This window comes from Salvelinus sp. IW2-2015, linkage group LG26 (genome assembly GCF_002910315.2).
Source record: "Salvelinus sp. IW2-2015 linkage group LG26, ASM291031v2, whole genome shotgun sequence".
NCBI classification, from domain to species: Eukaryota; Metazoa; Chordata; class Actinopteri; order Salmoniformes; family Salmonidae; genus Salvelinus; species Salvelinus sp. IW2-2015.
In genome coordinates this window covers 15,015,440-15,026,627 of record NC_036866.1, presented here as the reverse complement: position 1 = coordinate 15,026,627, position 11,188 = coordinate 15,015,440, and the positions used below count along the sequence as shown (strand labels likewise).

The following is an 11,188-nucleotide window of genomic DNA, read 5'->3' as shown; positions in this document are numbered from 1 at the left end:
CCAGCTCTAGCCTCAGCTCCAGCCTAGCCTCAGCCCCAGCTCTAGCCTCAGCCCCAGCTCTAGCCTCAGCTCTAGCCTCAGCCCCAGTTCTAGCCTCAGTGTCACGTTCCTGACCTATTTCTGTTAGTTTTTGTGTGTTAGTTGGTCAGGACGTGAGGTTGGGTGGGCATTCTATGTTTTCTGTTTCTGTGTTGGTTTTTGGGTTGCCTGGTATGGCTCTTAATTAGAGGCAGGTGTTTGGCGTTCCTCTAATTAAGAGTCATATTTAGGTAGGCGTTGTCACAGTGTTCGTTGTGGGTGATTGTCTTCCGTGTCTGTGTATTGTTTGCACCATACGGGACTGTTACGGTTTGTTCGGTTTGTGTAGTCTTTTTGTCCTATTCGTGCGTTCTTCTTGTTTTATGTAAGTTCGTCGTATAGGTCTGTCTACACCGTTTGTTGTTTTGTTAGTTTAGTTAAGTTCGTGTTTTCGTTTAATAAATATGTGTTCAAACTCCACTGCGCCTTGGTTCGATCAATACTCCTCCTTTTCGGTAGAAGAGGAGGAGGACCGCCGTTACACTCAGCCCCAACTCTAGCCTCAGCTCCAGCCTCAGCACACTGTCTGACTGCCTCTCTGTCACCAGCGTGAGTGGAGAACTCTGACTCACTATTTATTGTTTCAGAGACCAATTGCTCAGAGAAAGGCTTAAAGACAAGGTTAAAGTTATGCCCAATTTGTTAAAATAAAGAAATAAGTTGACACTATCAGATATGGCAGTTGGCTGATATACAGCACAGTTGATTTCATTCCATTACTATACACTCCTGTTTTCCATTAATAAGCACTCCGTGGGTCAGGAAGGTTGTCAAGGAAACCACATCTAAGTTGTAGGCCTAATACTTCAGAGCGGCGCTGCAATAGCTGTAAGCACACTTTCTGAAAACTACTGTGTACAGTTCACAGGGAGAGGCTGTGTAGAAGTAGTGGAGAGGATTATTAGAGAAGTGTAGAAGTAGTGGAGAGGATTATTAGAGAAGTGTAGAAGTAGTGGAGAGGATTATTAGAGAAGTGTAGAAGTAGTGGAGACAAGTATTAGAGAGCCTGTGTAGAAGTAGTGGAGACAAGTATTAGAGAGGCTGTGTAGAAGTGTGTGCATGTGTTTGTATGTACAGTGCATTCTGAAAGTATTCAGACCCCTTGACTTTCACCACATTATGTTCCATTACAGCCTTATTCTAAAATGGATTAAATTGTGTTTTTTTYCCGCATCAATCTACACACAATACCCCATAATGAAGAAGCAAAAACAGGTTTTGCAAATAAAGGATCGGTGCAAGCTCTTCTGTTGGGTTGCTGGGCCACACGGCGTGCCGTGGATGATGCGATCCTTCAGCTGATAGTAGGCCATCGTCCCAGTAAACCGACAGAAGAGCTTGCACCGAACCTTCATTAGAACTACACAGGAAAAACACACCCATTGGAAGATGACTGTATGGTGAGATAAACATCAGTGGAGGCTGCTGAGGGAAGGATGGCTCATAATAATGGCAGGAACGGAGTAAATGTAATGGCATAAACACATGGATTAAGGTGCCACAAACCTCCTGTGATACAGTGCCTTTGGAAAGTATTCAGACCCCTTGACTTGTTCCACATTTTGTTAGGTTACAGCCTTATTCTAAAATGTATTCAATAATTGCTTTCCCTCATTAATCTACACACAATTCCACATAATGACGAAGCAAAAACTGTTTATTTTAGATTTTTTGCTAATTTATAAAAAATAAAAAAACTGAAATATCACATTTACATAAGTATTCAGACCCTTTACTCAGCATTTTGTTGAAGCAGCGATTACAGCCTCGAGTCTTTTTGGGTATGATGCTACAAGCTTGGCACACCTGTCATTGTAAATAATAATTTGTTCTTAACTGACTTGCCTAGTTAAATAAAGGTTAAATGTAAAAAATATATTGGGAGTTTCTTCCATTCTTCTCTGCAGATCCTCTCAAGTTCTGTCAGGTTGGATGGGGAGCGTCGCTGCACAGCTATTTTCAAGTCTCTCCAGAGATATTCGATCGGGTTCAAGTCCGGGCTCTAGCTGGGCAACTCAAGGACATTCAGAGACTTGTCCTGAAGCCACTCCTGCATTGTTTTGGCTGTGTGCTTGGGGTTGTTGTCCTGTTGGAAGGTGAACCTTCACCCCAGCCTGAGGTCCTGAGCACTCTGGAGCAGRTTTTCATTAAGGATCTCTCTGACTAGTCTCCCAGTCCCTGCCACAGAAAAACATCCCCACAGCATGATGCTGCCACCACCATGCTTCAACGTAGGGATGGTGGCAGGTTTCCTCCAGACGTGACRCTTGGCATTCAGGCCAAATAGTTCAATTGTGGTTTCATCAGACCAGAGAATCTTGTTTCTCACGGTCTGAGAGTCCTTTAGGTGTCTTTGGCAAACTCCAAGCGGGCTGTCATGTGCCTTTTACTGAGGAGTGGCTTCCATCTGGCCACTCTACCATAAAGGCCACATTGGTGGAGTGCTGCAGAGACGGTTGTCCTTCTGGAAGTKTCTTTCATCTCCATAGAGGAACTTTGGAGCTCTGTCAGAGTGACCATCGGGTTCTTTGTCCCCTCCCTGACCAAGGCCCTTTTTCCCCGATTTCTCAGTTTGGCCGGGCAGCCAGCTCTAGGAAGAGTCTTGGTGGATCCAAGCTTTTTCCATTTAAGTATTATGGAGGCCACTCTCTCCTTGGGGACCTTCAACGCTGCAGACATTTTTTGGTAGCCTTCCACAGATCTGTGCCTTGACACAATCCTGTCTCGGAGCAATTTCTTCGACCTCATGGCTTGGTTTTTGCTCTGACATGCACTGTCAACTGTGGGACCTTATATAGACAGGTGTGTGGCTTTCCAAATCATGTCCAATCAATTGAATTTACCACAGGTGGACTCCAAACAAGTTGTAGAGACATCTCAAGGATGATCAATGGAAACAGGATGCACCTGAGCTCAGTTTCGAGTCTCATAACAAAGGGTCTGAATACTTATRTAAATAAGGTATTTCTTTTCATTTGCAAAAATGTCTAAAAAACTGTTTTTGCTTTGTCATTATGGGGTATTGTGTGTAGATTGATGAGGAAAATGTTTATTTAATCATTTTTAGAATAAGGCTGTAACGAAACGAAATGTGGAAAAAGTCAATGGGGCTGAATACTTTCCGAATGCACTGTATGTAGTAGTAGTAGTAGTAGTACTGTAGAGACTCACACTCTCTCTCTCGACAGGTGGCCTGTGACTCGGGCCTCTCGGCTGGACGGCAGTGTTTGGACGGTTGGCCTTTAGAGAACAGACACTCTACCCTGCGCTCCATTACCCCCGCTCCACACGTCTGGGAGCACTGAGGAGCACATAAAGGACATCAACACAGTGAATTACATGGAAACTACTGACATATTACATACTCAATTTACAAAACGTAACTGTTGTTTCAATACCATGATCTGATACCATTTACCACCCCTCTCTCTTTCTCTCCCTCTCACCATTCTCTCCATCCCCCTCTTTCTCTCTCTCAAACACACTGAAACACACCTTGCTCCATGGGCCAACTTTCCAGTAGGCAGCTTGTGGGCAGTCCCAAAGGAGGCACTGCCTGGTGCTAGGTGGGTGAGGCTCTGGACAGTGAGGGCGGGACAGGGCGGAGGACTGGGCATCATTAGGGTGCAGGGTGGAGGAGGGCTTCATGGAGCAGGACACTATACGCTGCTGGTAGCCGAGGCCACAGCTAGCAGAGCACTGGAAATCACACACAATTGAAATCACCCCTCAGTGGATAAGGATATAGAGCAATTTGTGGAATAACACTTCAATATATACATTTCTGTTTGACGACCTAGGCTAGTCAAATACTGTCGGTAAATTGTTACATCAAATGACACAAAGATAGGTGTATTTAAAGGTATGACCAGGCAGAGTGTTCCTAAACCAAGGTTCCTACTGTACCTGTGACCACTCTCCTGTTATCCACATGTGGTAGCAGGGTGCTCTGCTGCAGGGCTGGTGCAGGGCAGGGCAAGACGAGGGATCACAGAGGGCGTCCTGGACTGGGGTCAGCCCGGCCCCCACACACAGAACCTTCCTGTTCCTCATACCTTCTCCACAGGTGGCGTTACACTGCAGAGAACAGACACAGGCCAATATGAGGATCAGTCATCATGTCAACATCAAAAGGCATTAAAAGTAATACAACTGTAACCTTGTCCCCAGTCTCAATTGCTACCGCATATATGTTTGATACAAAAAGACCCAGCTGGTGGACGAGATTAATACGTATGTGTGGATCAAAGAGTAATGTCTTTAGATTGGCATAGGGGGCAGTGTTGGACTGCTAACAGAGACACCCAATATAAGTTCTGACAGGCTTGGTTGTTTCCTTAGCTTTCCAGATGTCAATGCTCTACACTTTATCCAGGGGAGGAAAAGTGGGCATGATATGACATCTCACATTGCTTTCAAGGCCAACCCCAGACATAAAAGAAATGGCAAGTCATGGGTGGATACACAAATTGGTTTTGAGTGATATGGAATGATGGTTTAGAGAGGTAGTCAAAAGTTAAGACCAGTATTACAATGTGAGGAACACTAGGTTTTGAATGGCTAAAGCATATGTCCTATAAAATCAAAAAGATATCAGTTTTGTTTATTAGAATATCTCATATTCTAAGCACAGTTATGAATGCTGAAATGTTTTTTGGGCCAGAAATGTCTGTTTTTGAGCCAGGAGGCTGTCAGCGGAATGCATCGCAACATAGACAGAATCTGAGTGCGTGCAAAGATTTCTGGAGGAAGCAGCACAAAGTCCTTACATGGTACTCGTCTTGTGTCCTGAAGTTTGGCGACGGAGTATGGGGGACATGAAAGRAAGAGCGTGGCCAAGGGGAAAAAAACACTAAGTTGAAGAGGACTGCTCAGTGCTCATGTCACACAGTGCAGTGCCACTCGACTAGACAAAAGACATGGATGTGATATGGATCAGTGCTTTGAGGTTTTGATGTGATTTATCATAGAGTGATGGTTATCGTTTAAACCCTCATGTCTGATGCAGGAGTGCTGGGCTACCTCAGTGAGCTCACAAACACAGCTGGTCTGGTCTGCTAGCTCTGTGTGAGAGCACTGCCAATAACAATCTCCTGTATGATGATCTTATGTCTCTCACACACAAACATCCATGACTGCTGTGTGTTCATTAAACACACACGCTAGCAACTGGAATCTGTCTCTATTAACAAACCTATGTGAATACAATCTAATAAATCAACTAATGAAGTAGTATTTGAAAGCACATTGACTCTCCGAAGTTCTGTCTAGGACATTTTAAAAATGTGATTCTCTTTTCCTTGTGGAATTTTGGAGAAGCAATGCATTCTAAATGGAAGTTCCACTGGGACTTGGTGTTTTGTGGGCTTGTCCAGTCACCCATAAGACATTAACACATCCAATGGACAGCTCCACTCCATCACTGTGCATCACACATGGTGTCTCTGGGTATTCTGGAGGGTTTCGAGAGAGTGTCTGTGGGAAGGTGGAGAGTGAAGAGAGCATGTCTACGTTGGCTACAGTGTAAACCCCTTAAAACTTCTTATGGCTGCAATCCCGGTAACGGGAGGATATGACAACAGCCAGTGAAAGTGCAGGGCGCCAAATTCAAAACAACAGAAATCTCATAATTAAAATTCCTCAGACATACATGTGTCTTATACCATTTTAAAGGTAATCTTGTTGTTAATGCCACCAAAGTGTCCGATTTCAAATATGCTTTTCAGCGAAAGCACTACAAACGATTATGTTAGGTCACACCAAACCACAATAAGCACAGCCATTTTCCAGCGAAAGATAGCAGTCACAAAAAGCAGAAATATAGATAAAAATGAATCACTAACCTTTGATGATCTTCATCAGATGACACTCATAGGACTTCATGTTACACAATACATGCATGTTTTGTTTGATAAAGTTCATATTTATATAAAAAAATCTGAGTTTACATTGGCGCGTTATATTCATTAGTTCCAAAAACATCCAGTGATAGTGCATAGCCACATCGTTTCAACAGAAATACTCATCATAAATGTAGATGATAATATAAGTTATACACATGGAATTATAGATATACCTCTCCTTAATGCAACCGCTATGTCAGATTTTWAAAAAACTTTCCGGAAAAAGCAAACCATGCAATAATCTGAGACGGAGCTCAGAACAAGAGTCAAATTAGCCGCCATGTTGGAGTCAACAGAAACCAGAAATTACATGATAAATGTTTCCTTACCTTTGATGATCTTCATCAGAATGCACTCCCAGGACTCCCAGGTCCACAATAAATGCTTGATTTGTTCGATAATGTTTGTTATTTATGTCCAATTAGCTACTTTGGTTAGCGCGTTTGGTAAACAATTCCAAAGTCACAAATCGCGTTCACTAAAACGTGACGAAATGTCCAAAAGTTCCGTAACAGTCAGTAGAAACATGTCAAACGATGTATTGAATCAATCTTTAGAATGTTGTTAACATACATCTTGAATAACGTTCCAACCGGAGAATTACATTGACTTCAAATGAGCGATGGAACGGAGCTGCCTCTCACGTGAATGTGCGTGGTGAATGCATGGTCACCTCATGGCAGTGGTTACTCATTCCTGTCTCCTTCGGCCCCCCTTCACATTAGAGTCATCAGAAAAGGTTCTATTGACTGATGACATCTAGTGGAAGCCGTAGGAAGTGAAAACTCATCCATATCTCGCTCTAATTTCAATGGGAGCTTGGTTGAAAATCTACCAGCCTCAGAAAAAATCCAAACAGGAAGTGGAACTTCTCAGRTTTTTGCCTGCCATATGAGTTMTGTTATACTCACAGACATAATTCAAACAGTTTTAGAAACTTCAGATTGTTTTCTATCCAATACTAATAATAATATGCATATATTAGCAACTATGACTGAGGAGTAGGCCGTTTACTCTGGGAACCTCTGTGCACCTTTCATCCAAGCTACTCAATACTGCCCCTGCAGCCATAAGAAGTTAACAGGACCTATGGCACAAAGGGGTGAATTTGAAGTTTGACAGGAGAAACCCATAACCTACAATAAGACAGTTATACAGAGAGTTGACGAGTCCTTGTTTGTGTCTGTGATGAAGTGTGTTGGGTAGAGATTGTGTGTCACTGCAGCCATAAGAAGTTAACAGGACCTATGGCACAAAGGGGTGAATTTGAAGTTTGACAGGAGAAACCCATAACCTACAATAAGACAGTTATACAGAGAGTTGACGAGTCCTTGTTTGTGTTGGCTTTAGAGAACAGACACTCTACCCTGCGCTCCATTACCCCGCTCCACACGTCTGGGAGCACTGAGGAGCACATAAAGGACATCAACCAGTGAATTACATGGAAACTACTGACATATTACATACTCAATTTACAAACGTAACTGTTGTTTCAATACCATGATCTGATACCATTTACCACCCTCTCTCTTTCTCTCCCTCTCACCATTCTCTCCATCCCCCTCTTTCTCTCTCTCAACACACTGAAAACACCTTTGCTCCATGGGCCAACTTTCCAGTAGGCAGCTTGTGGGCAGTCCCAAAGGAGGCACTGCCTGGTGCTAGGTGGGTGAGGCTCTGGACAGTGAGGGGGGACAGGGCGGAGGACTGGGCATCATTAGGGTGCAGGGTGGAGGAGGGCTTCATGGAGCAGGACACTATACGCTGCTGGTAGCCGAGGCCACAGCTAGCAGAGCACTGGAAATCACACACAATTGAAATCACCCCTCAGTGGATAAGGATATAGAGCAATTTGTGGAATAACACTTCAATATATACATTTCTGTTTGACGACCTAGGCTAGTCAAATACTGTCGGTAAATTGTTACATCAAATGACACAAAGATAGGTGTATTTAAAGGTATGACCAGGCAGAGTGTTCCTAAACCAGGTTCCTACTGTACCTGTGACCACTCTCCTGTTATCCACATGTGGTAGCAGGGTGCTCTGCTGCAGGGCTGGTGCAGGGCAGGGCAAGACGAGGGATCACAGAGGGCGTCCTGGACTGGGGTCAGCCCGGCCCCCACACACAGAACCTTCCTGTTCCTCATACCTTCTCCACAGGTGGCGTTACACTGCAGAGAACAGACACAGGCCAATATGAGGATCAGTCATCATGTCAACATCAAAAGGCATTAAAAGTAATACAATTGTAACCTTGTCCCCAGTCTCAATTGCTACCGCATATATGTTTGATACAAAAAAGACCCAGCTGGTGGACGAGATTAATACGTATGTGTGGATCAAAGAGTATGTCTTTAGATTGGCATAGGGGGCAGTGTTGGACTGCTAACAGAGACACCCAATATAAGTTCTGACAGGCTTGGTTGTTTCCTTAGCTTTCCAGATGTCAATGCTCTACACTTTATCCAGGGGAGGAAAAGTGGGCATGATATGACATCTCACATTGCTTTCAAGGCCAACCCCAACATAAAAGAAATGGCAAGTCATGGGTGGATACACAAATTGGTTTTGAGTGATATGGAATGATGGTTTAGAGAGGTAGTCAAAAGTTAAGACCAGTATTACAATGTGAGGAACACTAGGTTTTGAATGGCTAAAGCATATGTCCTATAAAATCAAAAAGATATCAGTTTTGTTTATTAGAATATCTCATATTCTAAGCACAGTTATGAATGCTGAAATGTTTTTTGGGCCAGAAATGTCTGTTTTTGAGCCAGGAGGCTGTCAGCGGAATGCATCGCAACATAGACAGATCTGAGTGCGTGCAAAGATTTCTGGAGGAAGCAGCACAAAGTCCTTACATGGTACTCGTCTTGTGTCCTGAAGTTTGGCGACGGAGTATGGGGGACATGAAAGGAAGAGCGTGGCCAAGGGGAAAAAAACACTAAGTTGAAGAGGACTGCTCAGTGCTCATGTCACACAGTGCAGTGCCACTCGACTAGACAAAAGACATGGATGTGATATGGATCAGTGCTTTGAGGTTTTGATGTGATTTATCATAGAGTGATGGTTATCGTTTAAACCCTCATGTCTGATGCAGGAGTGCTGGGCTACCTCAGTGAGCTCACAAACACAGCTGGTCTGGTCTGCTAGCTCTGGGTGAGAGCACTGCCAATAACAATCTCCTGTATGATGATCTTATGTCTCTCACACACAAACATCCATGACTGCTGTGTGTTCATTAAACACACACGCTAGCAACTGGAATCTGTCTCTATTAACAAACCTATGTGAATACAATCTAATAAATCAACTAATGAAGTAGTATTTGAAAGCACATTGACTCTCCGAAGTTCTGTCTAGGACATTTTAAAAATGTGATTCTCTTTTCCTTGTGGAATTTTGGAGAAGCAATGCATTCTAAATGGAAGTTCCACTGGGACTTGGTGTTTTGTGGGCTTGTCCAGTCACCCATAAGACATTAACACATCAATGGACAGCTCCACTCCATCACTGTGCATCACACATGGTGTCTCTGGGTATTCTGGAGGGTTTCGAGGGAGTGTCTGTGGGAAGGTGGAGAGTGAAGAGAGCATGTCTACGTTGGCTACAGTGTAAACCCCTTAAAACTTCTTATGGCTGCAACCGGTAACGGGAGGATATGACAACAGCCAGTGAAAGTGCAGGGCGCAAATTCAAAACAACAGAAATCTCATAATTAAAATTCCTCAGACATACATGTGTCTTATACCATTTTAAAGGTAATCTTGTTGTTAATGCCACCAAAGTGTCCGATTTCAAATATGCTTTTCAGCGAAAGCACTACAAACGATTATGTTAGGTCACACAAACCACAATAAGCACAGCCATTTTCCAGCGAAAGATAGCAGTCACAAAAAGAGCAGAAATATAGATAAAAATGAATCACTAACCTTTGATGATCTTCATCAGATGACACTCATAGGACTTCATGTTACACAATACATGCATGTTTTGTTTGATAAAGTTCATATTTATATAAAAAAATCTGAGTTTACATTGGCGCGTTATATTCATTAGTTCCAAACCATCCAGTGATAGTGCATAGCCACATCGTTTCAACAGAAATACTCATCATAAATGTAGATGATAATATAAGTTATACACATGGAATTATAGATATACCTCTCCTTAATGCAACCGCTATGTCAGATTTTAAAAAAACTTTCCGGAAAAAGCAAACCATGCAATAATCTGAGACGGAGCTCAGAACCAAGAGTCAAATTAGCCGCCATGTTGGAGTCAACAGAAACCAGAAATTACATGATAAATGTTTCCTTACCTTTGATGATCTTCATCAGAATGCACTCCCAGGACTCCCAGGTCCACAATAAATGCTTGATTTGTTCGATAATGTTTGTTATTTATGTCCATTAGCTACTTTGGTTAGCGCGTTTGGTAAACAATTCCAAAGTCACAAATCGCGTTCACTAAAACGTGACGAAATGTCCAAAAGTTCCGTAACAGTCAGTAGAAACATGTCAAACGATGTATTGAATCAATCTTTAGAATGTTGTTAACATACATCTTGAATAACGTTCCAACCGGAGAATTACATTGACTTCAAATGAGCGATGGAACGGGCTGCCTCTCAGGTGAATGTGCGTGGTGAATGCATGGTCACCTCATGGCAGTGGTTACTCATTCCTGTCTCCTTCGGCCCCCTTCACATTAGAGTCATCAGAAAAGGTTCTATTGACTGATGACATCTAGTGGAAGCCGTAGGAAGTGAAAACTCATCCATATCTCGCTCTAATTTCAATGGGAGCTTGGTTGAAAATCTACCAGCCTCAGAAAAAATCCAAACAGGAAGTGGAACTTCTCAGTTTTTGCCTGCCATATGAGTTTGTTATACTCACAGACATATTCAAACAGTTTTAGAAACTTCAGAGTATTTTCTATCCAATACTAATAATAATATGCATATATTAGCAACTATGACTGAGGAGCAGGCCGTTTACTCTGGGCACCTCTGTGCACCTTTCATCCAAGCTACTCAATACTGCCCCTGCAGCCATAAGAAGTTAACAGGACCTATGGCACAAAGGGGTGAATTTGAAGTTTGACAGGAGAAACCCATAACCTACAATAAGACAGTTATACAGAGAGTTGACGAGTCCTTGTTTGTGTCTGTGATGAAGTGTGTTGGGTAGAGATTGTTGTCA

General features: G+C 42.9%; 1 protein-coding gene across 1 annotated transcript in view; it reads right to left on the bottom strand.

Annotated features, from left to right (window-relative positions):
* The window catches only part of LOC111952712 (A disintegrin and metalloproteinase with thrombospondin motifs 20-like), a 147,757-nt gene that overhangs the window by 15,170 nt on the left and 121,399 nt on the right, over positions 1-11,188 (bottom strand). The window contains 3 exon segments of the mRNA XM_070435168.1: positions 3,250-3,379; positions 3,574-3,777; positions 7,985-8,155. Coding sequence (XP_070291269.1) covers positions 3,250-3,379; positions 3,574-3,777; positions 7,985-8,155 — 505 coding nt within the window.